This window comes from Pelobates fuscus, chromosome 1, assembly GCF_036172605.1.
Source record: "Pelobates fuscus isolate aPelFus1 chromosome 1, aPelFus1.pri, whole genome shotgun sequence".
In the NCBI taxonomy this organism is placed as follows: domain Eukaryota; kingdom Metazoa; phylum Chordata; class Amphibia; order Anura; family Pelobatidae; genus Pelobates; species Pelobates fuscus.
The window spans coordinates 64903028-64920523 of record NC_086317.1 but is presented as its reverse complement, the minus strand read 5'-3'; the positions used below and the strand labels follow the sequence as shown (position 1 = coordinate 64920523).

The 17496-nt window shown below is 36.6% G+C and overlaps 1 protein-coding gene across 1 annotated transcript in view; it reads left to right on the top strand.

The window, feature by feature from the left end:
• The first annotated feature begins 644 nt into the window (after window positions 1-644).
• The window catches only part of CLTRN (collectrin, amino acid transport regulator), a 56491-nt gene continuing 39639 nt past the window's right edge, over window positions 645-17496 (top strand). The window contains exons 1-2 of the mRNA XM_063449198.1: window positions 645-770; window positions 2532-2590. Coding sequence (XP_063305268.1) covers window positions 701-770; window positions 2532-2590 — 129 coding nt within the window. The 5' untranslated portion in view covers window positions 645-700. The remainder of the gene's footprint in view (window positions 771-2531; window positions 2591-17496) is intronic.

The following is a 17496-nucleotide window of genomic DNA, read 5'->3' as shown; positions in this document are numbered from 1 at the left end:
TTTTAATTACTTTCCTTAACCTGCACTAATTATGTACACATTATTATTGCAAAAACTGTAAAAAAAACACACAAAAATTCATTTTTTTTGCATATTTCTGTATTTTTTTAATAATAAATAAGCATTTATATATATATGTGTTACATCAAATTAAAGCCCTTTCTGTCCTTTAAAAAACGGTATATAATATGTGTCGGTGCAATGAATAAGTAAAAAGCAAATTGCAGTTGAACGCAAATAGCAAAAAATGCAAAAAATGCCGTTGTCATTAAGTGAAAGACAAGCTTCTGAAGCTCTGTCCTTAAGGGGTTAAAGGAGTGACAAGACAACCATTTGTTTACACCTGTTATAAGCCATTGTAGAATGATTAACTCTCATGTGCCACCTTTTGAATTTATTGGTACAAGCATTATATGTCTGAATTGAAATCCGAATGATTTTGTTTGCTGTGTGACGTTAATTGCAAAAATGGATTAATGGGGATGTATTAGTGACTTTATCAGGTTATTTCAGGAAACATTTCAATTCTTTTTAGACATGCCTAATATTAAATGACAAATGACTAACAAATGGTGGTGATCAGATTGGCTAGAAAACTAGAGCTTAATTATTAAACCTACTTATTCTCCATGCTTGCTTTTTAAGACACAATCTCTCTAGCCAGAGATTTCTTTATGTTGCTGTATCACATTCTACCAGTATGTTGGGAAAAATTCTACTCTGTAGCTGTTTCCTTGCCCCAGTTGTGAGCGCAGATCTCTGCAGACCAGGTAAAAACATGTTCATTCTATCCTAAATAAGTGTGAGATGCATGAAAAATTACTGTAGAATTCAAAGAAATACGCAGCCTTTAGCCCCTTCGACTGTGAAACAGGACTCCCAAAAAAGCCCCAACTGCTGGATCACTTATTCCTGTGTTATAGTGTGTTAGTCTCTCACATGACAATGTAGGCTGCATAATATAACATCATTTTTGAATAAAAGGAGGGGTGGGGAGGGTTTAATGTGTAATTCAGTAAGCATATTAGATGAGTTTTGGGGGTTTTAAGGGTTACAAATAAGGCATAATGTATAATTAACATTATAATTCCTTATGCATATTCAGAAACAGTAATATCCCACTGTATTGTTTTATTTCTCTCTGTGAATTTACAAGGCAGTTGCAAAATTAAGGTCATAGAACCAGAAATGGAATAGCAATCTCTTGCCTTAGCCTTATTTCCAGTTCAGCTATTTGACCTACATTTCCCCATTATTCTCAATTTAGTTTAATATAAAAAATATGGTTTTCTGTTTACCTTAGAGCAGCAGAATTTGCTCAATGAACATAAATGATTAATACATTTGCATATTTCTTCACCACAGCAATGCTTTTTCGTTACTTAACCTTTTATTACATTTGATTCTGTATACTGTATTCTAATTGAAAGTAATATTTTAATTTTTCTTTAACTTTCATGAAGACCAGTAAAATAAAGCATATGTGTGTACAAATACTATATACTGAAAACAAGCATATATATATAGAAAACACGTAGATGCAATACCTAATGTTCAGAATTAGTGTAGAATATAAAAAATCTAATGTCTTACATTTTGCTTCTAAAATTTGTCCTTTCACCCAGAGAAAGGAATATAATCCTGTGCAGAGCGATTTAATAGTGTTTAGAGGCAGGAGGTTAAATTCTATTTCAGATTATTAAAGTGTTTTAAAAGCAGTCTGAAAAATGTGACATGTTTTGCACCTCCACATATATATATGTGTGTATCCAAAGAGGTAGCAGCACTCATGGTCGTGATTTTTTTAATATGAACTAATAAAGACTAGAATTTTTTTATTCCGTGAGTGCTGCTACCTCTTTGGATACCTGGATAACCAAGCCCTGGCTTAGCACCCGGCACACAAGGGATATTACAGCGTGAGTGCAAGAAATTCTTCCTTTTTCTTTATATATATATATATATATATATATATATATTATTGACTAAGAATGTTGTGCAAATATTTAGAGCAACATCTGCTCCACCTTGCAAATTAAGTATGGCACCACACATGCACGTGCGTTTCTGTGTATGTGTGTGTAAAAAAAAATGGTTTGGCATGCATTTAAAAAAAAAAAATGGAATACACTATACAAGTAATTTAAAAAAACAGAGCTGATACTTTGTGACGGAAAAGGTTCATAGAAAATGCATGAGATATCCTGGGACACTATGATAAATGTAACCCAAGATCACAAAGGCTGTGGGAATGAAAGTCATGCAGTACACACGTTGTCTGAATGGTTTTATTGTCATTCAGATGATTGTCCTTTGAAAAAGAGAAATCTTGTATTTTCTGTGCACTATCAGATATGGTAGAAAAAGAAAATATTCTAAAACCTTAAAAGATATATAAGTTGTGAATTGCAAATTTTATATTAAAATACCAGGTATAAAAACATCTTAAATGTGGCTGAACTTGCTGTTTAATGAGTCTCCAAATCCCTCTACTACCTCCAAAGAACCCTTTAAATATTGTTCTTTTTCAGGAGCCCCAGAAGCTTTTAAAGTGCGATTTAATCTCAAAGCAGCACTGGGAGAGAAAGCAGTAAGTGAATTTTGAAATTGGTTTATGAATTTAAGGAGTGGGCACTTTCTTTTTATTTTGTTATAGAAATGTGTCATGTTTGCCCAGAAATGCTTTAGACTTGAGAAAGGGAGGTTCTCCTGAAAGCTCGTCATTACAAAATTCTGTTAGTCCAATAAAAAAGGTATTACAAGATATTATTATTATTATTATTATTATTGCCATTTATATAGCGCCAACAGATTCCGTAGCGCTTTACAATATTTTGAGAGGGGGGGGATGTAACAATAAATAAGACAATTACAAGAAAACTGACAGGAATAATAGGTTGAAGAGGACCCTGCTCAAATGAGCTTACAGTCTATAGGAGGTGGGGTATTAGAAACATTAGGATAGGAAATATCAAGTAGGAGTGAAGCAGAGCTGGAGGAGAGAGCAAAGCACTATTCCATAGGGACAGGTATGTAAGGGAGAGATTACTCTGGGAGGCCATACGCTTTCCTGAAGAGATGGGATTTAAGGCCCTTCTTAAATGATTGAAGACTAGGGGAGAGTCTGATGGCAGTAGGCAAGTTATTCCATAGGAGAGGAGCAGCCCGTGAGAAGTCCTGCAAGCGTGAGTTGGCCGTACGGGTGCGAGCAGCGGTCAGGAGGTGGTCGCGGGCAGAGCGGAGGGTACGAGGAGGGGCATACCTCTGGATCAGTGAAGAGATATAAGAGGGGCTGGAATTGTTCAGTGCTTTAAATGTATGGGTTAGCACTTTGAATTGACTCCTATAGGATACAGGGAGCCAATGTAAGGACTGGCAGAGGGGCGAGGTGTGAGAGGACCGACTGGATAGGAAAATCAGTCTAGCTGCAGCATTCATTACAGACTGTAGCGGGGCAGTACGGCTTTTGGGGAGACCAATCAGGAGAGGGTTACAGTAATCCATGCGGGAAATTACTAGAGCATGGACAAGCTCCTTGGTAGCATCTTGCGTAAGAAAGGGGCGGATGCGGGCTATGTTTTTGAGTTGGAACCTACAGGACTTGGCAACAAACTGGATGTGAGACTCAAAGGTGAGACCAGAGTCAAGTATGACGCCAAGACAGCGCGCTTGTAGGGATGGACTTATGTGGATATCACTGACTTGAAGGGAGAGTGAGAGAGGAGGATCAGTATTAGGAGGAGGAAAGACAAGGAGTTCAGTTTTAGAGAGGTTAAGTTTGAGAAAGCGTGACGACATCCAGTCAGAGATGGAAGAGAGGCAAGCAGTGACACGTTGCAGGACGGCCGGGGAGAGGTCCGGTGAGGAGAGGTATATCTGAGTGTCATCAGCGTACAGGTGGTAGTTGAATCCAAAAGAGGCAATAAGTTTTCCAAGAGAGGCAGTATAAAGAGAAAATAGAAGGGGACCAAGGACAGAGCCTTGGGGAACTCCAACCGAGACAGGGCGAGGGGAGGAGGTATCCTTGGAAAAGGAGACACTAAATGAGCGTTGGGAGAGATAGGAGGAAAACCAAGAGAGGACAGAGTCACAGAGACCGAGTGATTGAAGAGTTTGAAGGAGAAGAGAATGATCAACTGTGTCAAAGGCAGCAGAGAGGTCAAGGAGAATTAATATGGAGTAGTGACCTTTGGATTTAGCGGAGATTAGGTCATTAGTCACTTTGATAAGAGCGGTCTCAGTAGAGTGGAGAGGGCGGAAGCCAGACTGAAGAGGGTCAAGGAGAGAGTTGGAATTAAGGAAGTGAGACACACGGGTAAAGACAAGTCTTTCCAAAAGCTTTGATGAGTAAGGGAGCAGGGATATGGGACGATAGTTCGAGGGGGAGGACGGGTCAAGAGATGGTTTTTTCAGGATAGGTATACAAATTGTATCTGTTTTTTACATCTGTCTCTAAAGATAGATAACTAGACCTACAGATAAATACGTAAATCGTAAGCTCAAGCATTCTTTGCCTCTTTAATCTGTTAAAGGGACACTATAGTCACCCAGACCAATTCAGCTCAATGAAGTGGTCTGGGTGCCAAGCCCCTCAGGTTTTAACCCTTCAGATGCAAACATAGCAGTTTTGGAAAAACTGCTATGTTTACATTTGGGGTTAATCCAGCCTCTAGTGGCTGTCTTCTGGACAGCCACTAGAGGCACATCTACGACGCTGGAGGCACATGTCGCCTCCATCGTGCAGAGCGTCCATAGGAAAGCAGTGAGAAATGCTTTCCTATGGACACTTTGCATGCGCATTCGGCTCCGCTGAGGTCGGACGCGGGAATTGACGTTGGCGGGGGAGGAGAGGTCACCAGCGCCGAGGGAGCCCGCCGCTGGAATAAGGTAAGCTGCTGAAGTGGTTTTAATATTTTTTATATTTTGTATGCCAATTACCTGTTGATTATCTCCATTCTAAAATGCGAAAGGGCAATATGTTGCACTATATAATTGCGCATTATAATAATTATATATGTATTTGTGTAATTATATATTAATACATATATAAAATGTAAACACGTGTAACTGGGAACAACATGTTCCCAACATTCAATACTTTTTAAAATGTACAAAATATAACATGATGCAGGGTAATTTTAATATGTTTAAATCCGCTCGTAGGTTTGAAGATCGTGTCATGACATTTTAAACAATAGGCATCATTGTTTCCAGAATGTCAGTTTAAGTTATGTTCAACTTTGGAAAGTATAAATTACAAATAACCTAAAAAGAAGAAACACAGTCAGCATTCCTGTGAACTTTCTAAATCACCTGATCCGTGACTTTTAAAATAATTAACTATTTGACAGCAGCCGAAAAAGTCATTGCAGAAAATGTGAATTCTTTCTGTTGATAGCTTTCATAAAATGGAAAAGTATGGTGTGACATAGACCAAATGGGTTATCATTTAGTCGAATGAGTTTTAATGGTCAGTTTGCAACATGTTATTTTAGCCTCTTAAAAATAGATATTGTTAATTGGCTATGGATCCAGGTCGCAGAAGAAGAGAAAAGGGAGTTATTTGGCATGGAAGAATGATCAGGGAAAATACAGGAGAGAATTAAAGGACCACTCTAGTGCCAGGAAAGCATACTCGTTTTCCTGGCACTAGAGTGCCCTGAGGGTGCCCCCACCCTCAGGGACCCCCTCCCGCCCGGCTCTGGAAAGGGGAAAGGGGTTAAATCTTACCTTTTCCCAGCGCTGGGCGGAGAGATCTCCTCCTGCTCTCCTCCTGCTCTCCTCCTGCTCTCCTCCTCTTCTCCTCCCCGTCGGCTGAATGCGCACGCGCGGCAAGAGCTGCGCGCGCATTCAGCCGGTCACATAGGAAAGCATTCATAATGCTTTCCTATGGACGCTGGCGTGCTCTCACTGTGAAAATCACAGTGAGAAGCACGCAAGCGCCTCTAGCGGCTGTCAATGAGACAGCCACTAGAGGACATAGGGGGAAGGCTTAACCCGTTCATAAACATAGCAGTTTCTCTGAAACTGCTATGTTTATGAAAAAATGGGTTAACCCTAGAAGGACCTGGCACCCAGACCACTTCATTAAGCTGAAGTGGTCTGGGTGCCTAGAGTGGTCCTTTAAGTATACTTGTTGTCTGGTGGTTGATGAAAAATAAAAATAAATAAACATTCATTTAGCCAGCATTTACTTTACTTCTTGTGAAATTTATATTGGTGCCGCTTGTTACTTATGAGCTTGGCATTTGTGTCTAAATAGACAACGTATAGGGAAAATAAATGGTCTATTTAAATGCAAAATGTGGATTTATTTTTTATATATTATAAACATAATTTCTATTTTCCTTTGAAAATGACAAAACACATAACACTCTGTCATATAAAACAGATTTACATTCTTATCAGAAGTAGCTCATATCTGTCATTTGAAAACAGTTACAGTACGGAGTGAAATTCCGTAATAAAAACCTTGCTAGTTATAGGATTATACTGCTTTCTGTGTTTTCTTTTCTTCATGTTTTCTTTGGGGGTGTATGAAAAACCAGCTTGCAAAAGTTAGCCTAGATCGCCCGCCACTTCTGTTCTCTGTGTCTGTTCTCTGTGTATCTGTGTAACCTCCCTGACTGTCTGGGGATGTTCCTGCCCCCAGTTATAAAACTGCTATTGAGATCAACACTTTAATAATGGTTGGACCCTGGGCAAGCATTTGCTTGGGCCCCCTGGACCCTTCCCCCCAACTCCCTGACACAGTGGCAGAACTAAAGTAGAGAGGGCCCTGGTGCAAGTCTTATCTTGGGCCCCGCCATTGCAAGGGTGGCCAAAATGTAGATCCCCATTTCTCATGCAGCTCCAACAATGCTTTGACAGCTGGGGCTCTACTATTTTCCCATGCTTGCAAGGTTGTATTTAACACCAAGCAGTATTTCAATGTTTGAATGTAAGCATGTTTTTGTATGGAGTATGTTTGTGTGAATGTATGTTTGTATGAGGTGTTGACGTTTGAATGCAAGCATACATTTATGTGTAGTGTTTGTTTTTGAATGCAGGGGTGTGTTTATATTTAATTTGGGTGTTTAACACAGAGGTGTGTTTGTATGTAGTGTCTTCTTCTAAAGCCGAATAACAATGCTTTAGAAGAAAAGTTTTTTTTTTTTTAAAACACCTGGATGGTCCTAGAAACGCAAGTATTAATATAAGCTTGTCTGAAAGGAGGCACAGTTGGGATTATATTAACTTCCTAAAAACGGTGCGTTCTGGAGTTGTGAATATTCTAGCTAGAGATGTGGGCAAAAAAGACCCTTTACAGAAATTGCATAACTAAACCCTATAAATTCAGAGAGTAATAAGAAATAATATAAGAACATATGATTCTGGTGAATCGAAGGGGATAATAGATTTTTGCCACTAGGATCTTGTCTATTGGGATATTTTATGGTTCATAACGAAAATATATATATATATTAAATAACCACAATAATCAGCTAAAAAATGGCTGATAAAGCAAAGAGACAAAGATCATAAGGAGAAAACATAAAAAGGAAAAAAGATCGAGGAAGGGAGAAGAAAAGCAAAATAAAGTTAATTGCAATAAGAGATATAAGTTGCTCTATCTTTGGAGGCCTATTGCCCGCATTGGATAAAAAGAAGAGGAGGAGAGAGATAAGAGGAAGGGAAAAATAAAGGATAGTAAAGAAGAAGAATGGCTATGCCAAGGATACCAAAAAAAACCAAGGAGACCAAAAGAGATAAAGTAAATGAAAAATATCCAACCAATTTATTTTCTCCTCAAAGTAAACAAGGAGGAGAAATGTCCTTTTTAGATGAATCTCTACCTGAAGATAAAAGAAGTTCTAAAACCAATTTTCAAGAGTTTATAAAAGTGAGTCTTGACAGTCAAACTGAAATCTTTAAAAAGGAGATAGAAAATAGCACGATCCAAATGACAAAAAGCATGGAAGAAATTAATAAAAGGATAATTAAAGTAGAAGAAATGCAAGAACAAGTAGCCAACTATTGCAAATCAATTAAAGAGGAACAAAATAAGATGAAAGTGGAAATGGAGAAATTGGAAGAACGATTACACCTGATGGAAGAAAAAGTGAGAGTTAAAAATATTAGGATAAAGAATATCCCAGAAATAATCACCCAGGATAAAATAAAAGCTTATCCAAATGACCTGTTTCTATCATTGAACTTACAAGATCAAGATATGGACACAAATATGGAAAACATACATAGAATTAAAAAACCCCAGGCAATTCAGAATACTGCTCCTAGAGACACGATAGTCTCCTTTCATTCACTGGTCTTCCAGCAACAACTAATTCAAGCTATGGGAAATAAAAACATTTCAGAAGATGATAGATTCAAGGACATTCAAATTTATCAAGATCTTTCTAAAGCTGTAAGAATGGAGAGAAAGAAGTATCTCGATGCGTTGAAACCACTTAAAGAAAGAAAAATTGCTTATAGATGGGGTCCAGGCAAAGCCATCACAATAAATTGGAATGATATGAAGAAAGTTTTTTTAAATCCAAAAGAATTACAAGAATGGACGACTCATTCCCTGAGATAAAAGTTTAAGAGAAGAAAAGAGAAAAAAGGTGTTTTTTTTGTGTTTTTTTTTGTTGTTTCTTTCTTTTGTCTGGGTTTCCCTCTCACTCTGTTTAGCGGAGAGGAGTAGATAATATAAATGATGGGTAATCTGAAGATATATAAATATTGCTATTTGCTGGTGGGCATCAGACAAATTGACTTATGATATGGTTAAGAAACTTTTTTTTGTGACAAAACTGTGGGAAGTATATGATAATTCTGAACATGGTGTAGTGGGAAAGTAACTGTAAATAATAGGAGGTAATTTAGAAAATTGATAAAAGATGGTTAAAAATAGGAAAGCTAACGTAGCTTAATAGTATGGAGATATTGATTTTGTTTGTATTTGAACAAATTCTAGAGATGGAGTAGAGATCCCACTGATTTAAAACATGAAGTATAACTAAGCACCAAGTTGTAGTTAGATTAAAAGGTTAATAATAGAAATTGTCTAGAACATTGGGGGATATTAATCTGGGAAAAATTGTTGACATCTTTTTGAAAAGATGAGGTGATTGGATAATGCAAGGTTAATACTGCACATTATATTTAAGAAAGAACACTGTAAGATAAATAATATATATTATAATTGAATTATTATTATTTATTTTTTTCCTGAGATAGTTATTTATGACAATTTGTTGGTGGGTATTTGATAAATGGTAATATTGTATGGCAGACAAACTATGTTGGTAGAAGGAAAGGGAGAAAAAAAAAAAAAAAGAAAAGAAAAAATCCGTGAAGGTTACGATAATTTTGAATACGGTGATGTGGGAAAGTAAAGTAAACAACAGGAGGCAATTTAGAATAATGATAAATGATGGTTAAAAGGAGGAAAAATAACTTAGCACAATAGAATGGAGATACTGATTTTGTTTAAATTCAAACAAAATTAATATATGAGCCGAGATTTCACTGATTTAAAATATGAAGCATAACCAAGCACTAAGTGGTAGTGAGATTAAAAGGTTAATAATAGAAAATGATTAGAGCACTGGTGAATATTTATTTTTGGAAAACCGTTGATATTTTATGAAAAGTAAGAGGTGATTGGAAAATATAAGGTTGATATAGCACATCAGATTAAAAAAAAAACACTGCGAATGGGTGATACACAAGATAATTTTAATAAAGACCAATAGGGAAGAATAAGAAATATAAATAGATAACAGATGAACAAACCATATATTCACAAAAGTGGGTAAAAATATATATTATAATTTATTTTTTTCTTCTCTCTCTCTTATTTCCCTTCTCCTTCTCCTGGATCTTCTTGCTCCTCTCTCCCATCTGGCTAATACATAATATGACTGGGGGTTAAGGGGAGAGGAGGGAGAGGGGGGGGGAGACCGGAGGAGGTTGGCAGAGGGGAGGAAATAGATAACTATAATCTCAGTTTCGCAAGCCCCCCTTACGAGCTTCCACTTTAGGGTCTGGTTAAGACCTTAGCCCTAGATATCTCATGTGAGACTCTCTAGGTTTACAGACTGAAGAGACTTTTTTTTTTATACTGTCATATCAGCATGTAAGAATGAGTGTTTATGGGTTTCTCTGTATTAGGAGAACTCAGATGTGTGTGAATGATGTGGGAAGGATGACAGCAGAGAAAGGAGTTACTTGATAGGGAATATATATGAAGTGCATTTCACTTAATGTACAGGGGCTTAATACCCCATATAAAAGAATTATGATGAAGGAACTACTTAAGAAAAAACAAATAGACCTAGCGATGTTGCAAGAGACACATTGGAATAAAGCAGATAGGAGGTGGGCATATGAAGGATATGAGAAAATCTCACAAGCGTCCCTGAATAAAAAAAAGAAAAGAGGAGTAGCTATAATTCTATCGAAAAAAATAAATAAAGAAATAATACATGAGGAAATAGATAAAGAAGGGAGATTTCAAATAGTAATATGTAAGTTGGAAGAGAAGATATACACTCTGGTAAATATATATCTCCCAAATATACTCCCAACCAAATACTTCAAAATGATAATGGGAAAAGTAGATAAGATTAAGGTGGGACTGTTAGTAGTTTCAGGAGACTTTAACTGTATAATGGATCCCGTCCTAGATAAAAAAAAATTAGAAATAACAAACCAATAACCAAGCATCTGATAAATCAAGCCAGGATATTAAGAAATATACTATTAGAACACAACTTACTAGATATATGGAGGGTATATAATCCAGAAGAAAGAGAATACACACATATCTCAAAAGCACATTCTTCTCTTGCTAGAATAGACTTTATTTTAGGAGAAGCGAAACTAGTAGAACAAATAATAAACATTTGTATAGAAGATAATATATGGTCTGATCATAGCTATATTGTTTTTAATATAAAAACAGAAATTAAAAAAAGATCTAACACAACATGGCGGCTAGATGATTATATTTTGAACAATAAAATTGACCAATTACAAATAAGACAACTGATTATATTGTATTTTGGAGAGAACTGTTCAGAAGAACTCTCTCTAGCCACAATATGGTGCGCCTTTAAAGCGGTCGTACGTGGGTATTTGATTAAACAAAAAAAAAAGATCCAGAGAGAAAAAGGTCAGAGCAGGGAAAGACTATATATTGAATATTATCAATTGGCAAGAAAAAATACAAGTTTATTAAATATAGAGTCATCTAAACAACTATCAGAGCTTAGAATGAAAATAGAAAAAATAGAAAGAGAAAGAATAGAAAAAAAATTAGAACGGATGAAAGCAAATTTCTATTATGAAAATAATAAGATCAATAAATGGCTAACTAGAAAACTGAAAAAAAACAGATGGAAAAAATAGGATTAATAGTATTAGGAAGGAAACAATACTACTAAAGAAACCAGATGATATAGCTAAGGCGTTTCAATTATATTATGAAGAACTGTATAATATACCTAATCAACCAAAAGATCAAATAATAAATGAATATCTGAAGGAAATACATTTTCCCAGGATATCAGAAGACCAAAAAGAAAAGCTTAACGCTCCCCTGCAAGAAATGGAATTTCGAGTAGCCATAAAAAAATTAGTGAGTTATAAAACTCCTGGTCCGGATGGACTGACTAATAGATTTTATAAACTATATGGTGATATTTTGGTGGAACATATGGTTAAAACATATAATGAAATAACAACGAATGGAACGGGTCCTAAAGAACTTTACAAGCAAACATAATACCAATTTATAAAAAGGATAAAGATCCCCTAGAATTAAAAAACTATCGTCCCATCTCTCTTATAAATGTGGACTCTAAGCTATTTTCTTCTATACTGGCAGAAAGGTTGAAAGAGATAGTCAGAGATCTAGTACATAGCGATCAGATAGGATTTGTCCCCACTAGACAGGCGAGTACCAATATAAGGAGAATGATTGATGTTTTGGACTGGAGTGATGGTTCTGGGATTCCCCTCCTGACCCTGTCATTGGATGCAGAAAAGGCCTTTGACAGGGTCGGGTGGGGATTTATGTTTGGGGTTCTGAAGGCAATGGGAATAGACGGTTGGATGTTCTCAGCAATTGGCTCTATTTATCAAAGCCCAATGGCAAGAGTGGTGGGAATAGATATGTGTTCAGAGTGGTTTTATTTAAAAAAATGGCACTCGTCAAGGGTGCCCACTGTCACCCATCTTATACATATTATCTATGGAAGCCTTGGCTATTAGAATAAGAAATAATCCCAACATACCTTCCCCCGATAGAGATTTGAAAATCAGTATGTATGCTGATGATACTATTCTGACCCTCACAGATCCTGCCGAGTCAATTAAGAACCTGATGAAAGAAATAGAACAATATAGTATTGTCTCAAACTATAAGATAAATATAGAAAAAAACCATAGTGATGTTCAAAAACTGTAACAAAAAATGGATAAAGGAATTTCTTAAAACGTATGGCTTTTCAGATGCTAATGGCAGCTTTGAATATTTGGGCATACTTATATCGGATGATATTGATAAAATAGTGGAGATTAATTATAAAAAGATGTTGAAGTCCACTGGAATAACATTAAAAAAATTGAACTGTCTGTTTTTTAGTTGGATGGGAAGGATAAATATAATTAATGCGTATATAATCCCAAGATGGACCTACGTCTTTAGAATGGTTCCTTTAAATATTCCCTTACCCTGGTTACAGATTGCACAAAGGTCTATTAAGAATTTTATCTGGAAAGGGAAAAGACCGCGGATCAGTGTAGATCAACTAACTAATACTATAGGGCATGGAGTAGTAAATTTTCCAAATATAATAAGCCATTATGAAGCCACCATTATATATTATATCCAGTTACTGACAAAAAAAGAGTCCGGAAAATTGGGCTGGTACGGACTAGAGACCCAAACATTGAATGGGTTAAAATTAACTAAGTCCATATGGCAACCAAAGAAGTATGGAGAGGTAATTGGTAACAAAATTCTTTCCCATTTACTGAATGAATGGTTTCTGATAAAAAAAAAAAACTAAACATTCTGGGTAATCTATATGGGTTTATGGAGATAGAGCTACTAGAGGTATTTATACCCGATTTAAAAATAGACTCCTGGAGGGGAAGGAATATTCAAATACTAGAAGACATATTATTAAAAGATAAAATGAAAGATTTCCTAACTTTGTCGGAAGGATTTGGTCTTCCTCAAACGGAGATCTTCCGATATTTAAGAATAAAGTCCGCCCTAGGGAAGTGTCTTGCAACTAGCAATACTAATAGAAACAGCCTCATAATACAGATTTTTGGAAATGAAAACCCAAATAAAAATATGGCTAAATGTTATGCTTTGATAAGATCATCTCCTAAAAATATAATATCTAAACAGATAAAGAGTTGGGAAAAAGAATGTAATTTAAAGATAGATCTCTCAGAATGGGGTAACATGCTGACACAGGTAAAGAAAAATATTCACAATACGATCCTGTTTGAGACACACTATAAAATATGCTATCGGTGGTACCTAGTAACTAGCAGATTAAATAGAATCAATCAAAGGGAGTCCAACTTATGTTGGAGATGTGGAACGGAAGTTGGTAGTTTTATCCATATATGGTGGAACTGCAAAATAATTAAGAAAATATGGGAGGAAGTTTTTAGAAAATTATATATCTGGGACAAAATCTGGATAGATCAATCCCCAATTACAGCCCTACTACATCTACACTGGCCTGATCTTTGTTCATACCAACAATTTTTAGTAAACCACGCTTTCATAGCGGTAAAAATATTGATAGCCAGAAGATGGAAAAATCCCATGGTAATTGAGTATAAAAACTGGGAAAATCAACTGGCTTTACAGCTCAAGAATGAGATAGCATTATTTAGAACCAAGGAGAATCTACGAAAATCTGAAATGAGTAAAAAGTGTTTACAACTGTTAGAAATGAACCAGTGGCTCCCACAGGCCACTGCTTAGGGCTTTATCATAATGAATTGTTAATATTTGACTTATAACTAAAGTAATATATCTATGCTGTTCTTCATCCCACTATGTCTCTGTTATTGTCTTTACGTGATGATTGCAAGTATGTATAATTAGGAATCTGTATGTTATGTCAGAAGAATTATATTGCTATGTTATATGTTTAAAATCAAATAAATACTTATAAAAGATAAAAGATAAAAAAAAAATACACTTAGAATGACGTTACATATAAATAATATATATATATATATTATATATATAATAGATATATACACATATATTATATATAAAAACGTATAATTACAATAATAAATAAATAAAATAATAAAATTAATAAATAAAATATTGAAACAAAATGTAATATAAATTATATATTCATATGTAATTTCATTCTAACTGTATTTTGTTATTAATATATATATATTGGTAACAAAATACACTTAGAATGACATTCTATATATATCTATCTATATATAAAATGCAAATAACCGCAAATAAATATATAGATAAATACATATAATTACATAAAAGATTACATTAGTATACACGTAGAATTTAAATACCTATAAATGCATATATATTAAAATTCTACATGTATATTTAAGTAATCTTTTAACATAATTAGGTGATTTGATTAAATACAATTTGATTGACATGCCTGACAACACAGGGAGAAAGTGCAGAGAATTTAATTCGCAAGCACTATATTTGACCCTGTAACTCTCCAAGACACCATAAAACCTGTACATGGGGGGTACTGTTTTACTCGGGAGACTTCGCTGAACTCAAATATTAGTGTTTCAAACTGGTAAATTGTATTACAACGATGATATTTTAAGTAAAAGTGAAGTTTTTTGCATTTTTTACAAACGAACAGCACTTTTATGGACTATATTATTGTTGTAATATGTTTTCCTTTTTTAAACCAATAATATTTGTGTTTAGTGAAGTCTCCCGAGAATAACAGTACCCCCCATGTACAGGTTTCATGGTGTTTTGGAAAGTTAGAGAGTCACATATAAGGCTTGCATTTCATTTTTTTTTTTACATTGAAATTTGCCAGATTGGTTATGTTGCCTTTGAGAGCGTATGGTAGCCCAGGAATGAGAATTACCCCCATGATGGCATACCATTTGCAAAAGTAGACAACCCAAGGTATTGCAAGTGGGGTATGTCCAGTCTTTCTTAGTAGCCACTTAGTCACAAACACTGGCCAAATATTAGTTTTTTTGCTTTTTTCACACAAAAACAAATATGAACGCTAACTTTGGCCAGTGTTTGTGACTAAGTGGCTACTAAAAAAGACCCCATACCCCACTTTCAATACCTTTGGTTGTCTACTTTTTCAAATGGTATGCCATTATGGGGGTAATTCTCATTCCTGGGCTACCACACCGTCTCAAAGGTAACATTACTAATCTGGCAAATTTCAATTTGAAAATGGAACGTTCTATATTTGACCCTGTAACTTTCCAAAACACCATAAAACCTGTTAATGAGGGGTACTGTTGTACTCCTGAAACATCGCTGATTACAAATATGTGCATTTTTTTGCAGTAAAACCTAACAGTATTATGACATTCACAGCTAAAATGTCAGACGGAAATACAAATTTAAAAAAAACATCTTATTTTCTCACTTTTTGTAAAAAAATTTATTCATAATAAATTATGTTCCATATATGAATAGTTAATGATAAATTAAAGCCCTGTTTCTCCTGAACAAAATGATATATAATAAGTGTGGGTGCATATAATATGAAAGAGGGGAACTACGGATAAACAGACATATAGAGCAAATTCCAGTTGGTGTTTACATTTTGTTTTGATCAGAACGTGCACTATTGACTCCGTCCTGAAGGGGTTAAGGAAATGTGTGATATAAAGGGGGCACATTTTTATGTAAGCACCATAAACATGACCGTTATTGAGTCATTTTCTGCACAACATAATTTCAGAGAAGTGAAAGATACCTACTCTTTGTACAGTAGGTGTCACTGTTGCACATAAAGACAGATATGTAAATATTCAAAAAGGAATAGAGCACATTACATTAAATGCAATCCAATAACTGCACACTTTAAGGCGGCATTGTCATGGCTGAATCCCGTTTTTTTCCTAACCTCCCTCCCGACTTCACTACATCTAATTGTCCATCTAGTCACCCCCAAATGCACCTAAGCCCTCATATTACCTATTTTTGCATCTTTATTTTGTGCCCGGATCTAGGTCCTGGGCGCCGCCATCTTTGTGTGGGTAGATGAAGTCACTGTGGAACACGTCATCTGCCCACACTAGATGGCGCTGTGAAATTCCTGCGCATGCCCAGCTAAACACTTGGGCATTTGAACGGGAATTTCATCTATTCATTACTTCATCAGAAAGATGAATTAATGAATAGAAATTTCAAACGAATGAACGAAGACCTCTTCCTTTGTTCATTTGCTTTATTACAAGGAGGGAGCTACCAGCACACAGCTCGCTCATTGTAATATGTAAAAATAGAAGCGTCAGGGAGCAGTGCCACTTCCTAAGCCCCCCCATGTCCTCCCTCACTTTATGGGGGTCAATAAAGTGGCTGCTCACTGTTGGAAAAAAGAAAGCCCCCCTCCCCAACAAATGCCCCCATGGTGGTGCATTTATTAAATAGTGGGGGGGACATAGTGTCCCCCCTGAGCCCCCACCTGTGCCCCATGAATAGGGGCTATAAAAGTAAATGGGGGACATAAGGTCCCCCTGGGCCCCCCTCCATCACGCATGAGCGGTGGGTGGGGGCCCTAAATAAAAATGGGGGGGGACCTATTGTCCTCCCCCTTGCCCCCAAACCTGAGCGGCGGGTGGGGGCATTAAATAACCATAAGGGGGGGACCTATTGTCCTCCCCCCTGGCTCCAACCCATGAGCGGCGGATGGGGGCCCTAAATAACAATAAGGGGGAGGGGAGCTATTGTCCCCCCCTGGCCCCCACCCATGAGCGACAGGTGGGGACCCTAAATGAAAATGGGGGATGGACCTAATGTCCTCCCCCAACACTGAGCGGCGTGTGGGGGCCCTAAATTACAATAAGGAGGGGGGACCTATTGTCCTCCCCAGTGGTGTATCCTGGTTTTGTGCTGCCGTAGGCAGGACAAAACTCTGGTGCCTTCCCCCCCATGCCACTCCCACCCAACCCTTCCCCCCGCCCCGCCTTCTAAATACACACACATTCACTGATAGATACGCATACACTAGCTAACAGAAACACACTCACACTCACTAACATACACACACACTCACTGACACACACACACACACACACTCACAGGCAAACTCACTCACACTAACAGACACACACACAGTCAGACACACACACTGACACACACAGTCAGACACACACACTAACACACACACACTAACACACACACACACTAACAGACACACACACTAACAGACACACACTAAAAGACACACACTAACAGACACACTAACAGACACACACACTAACAGA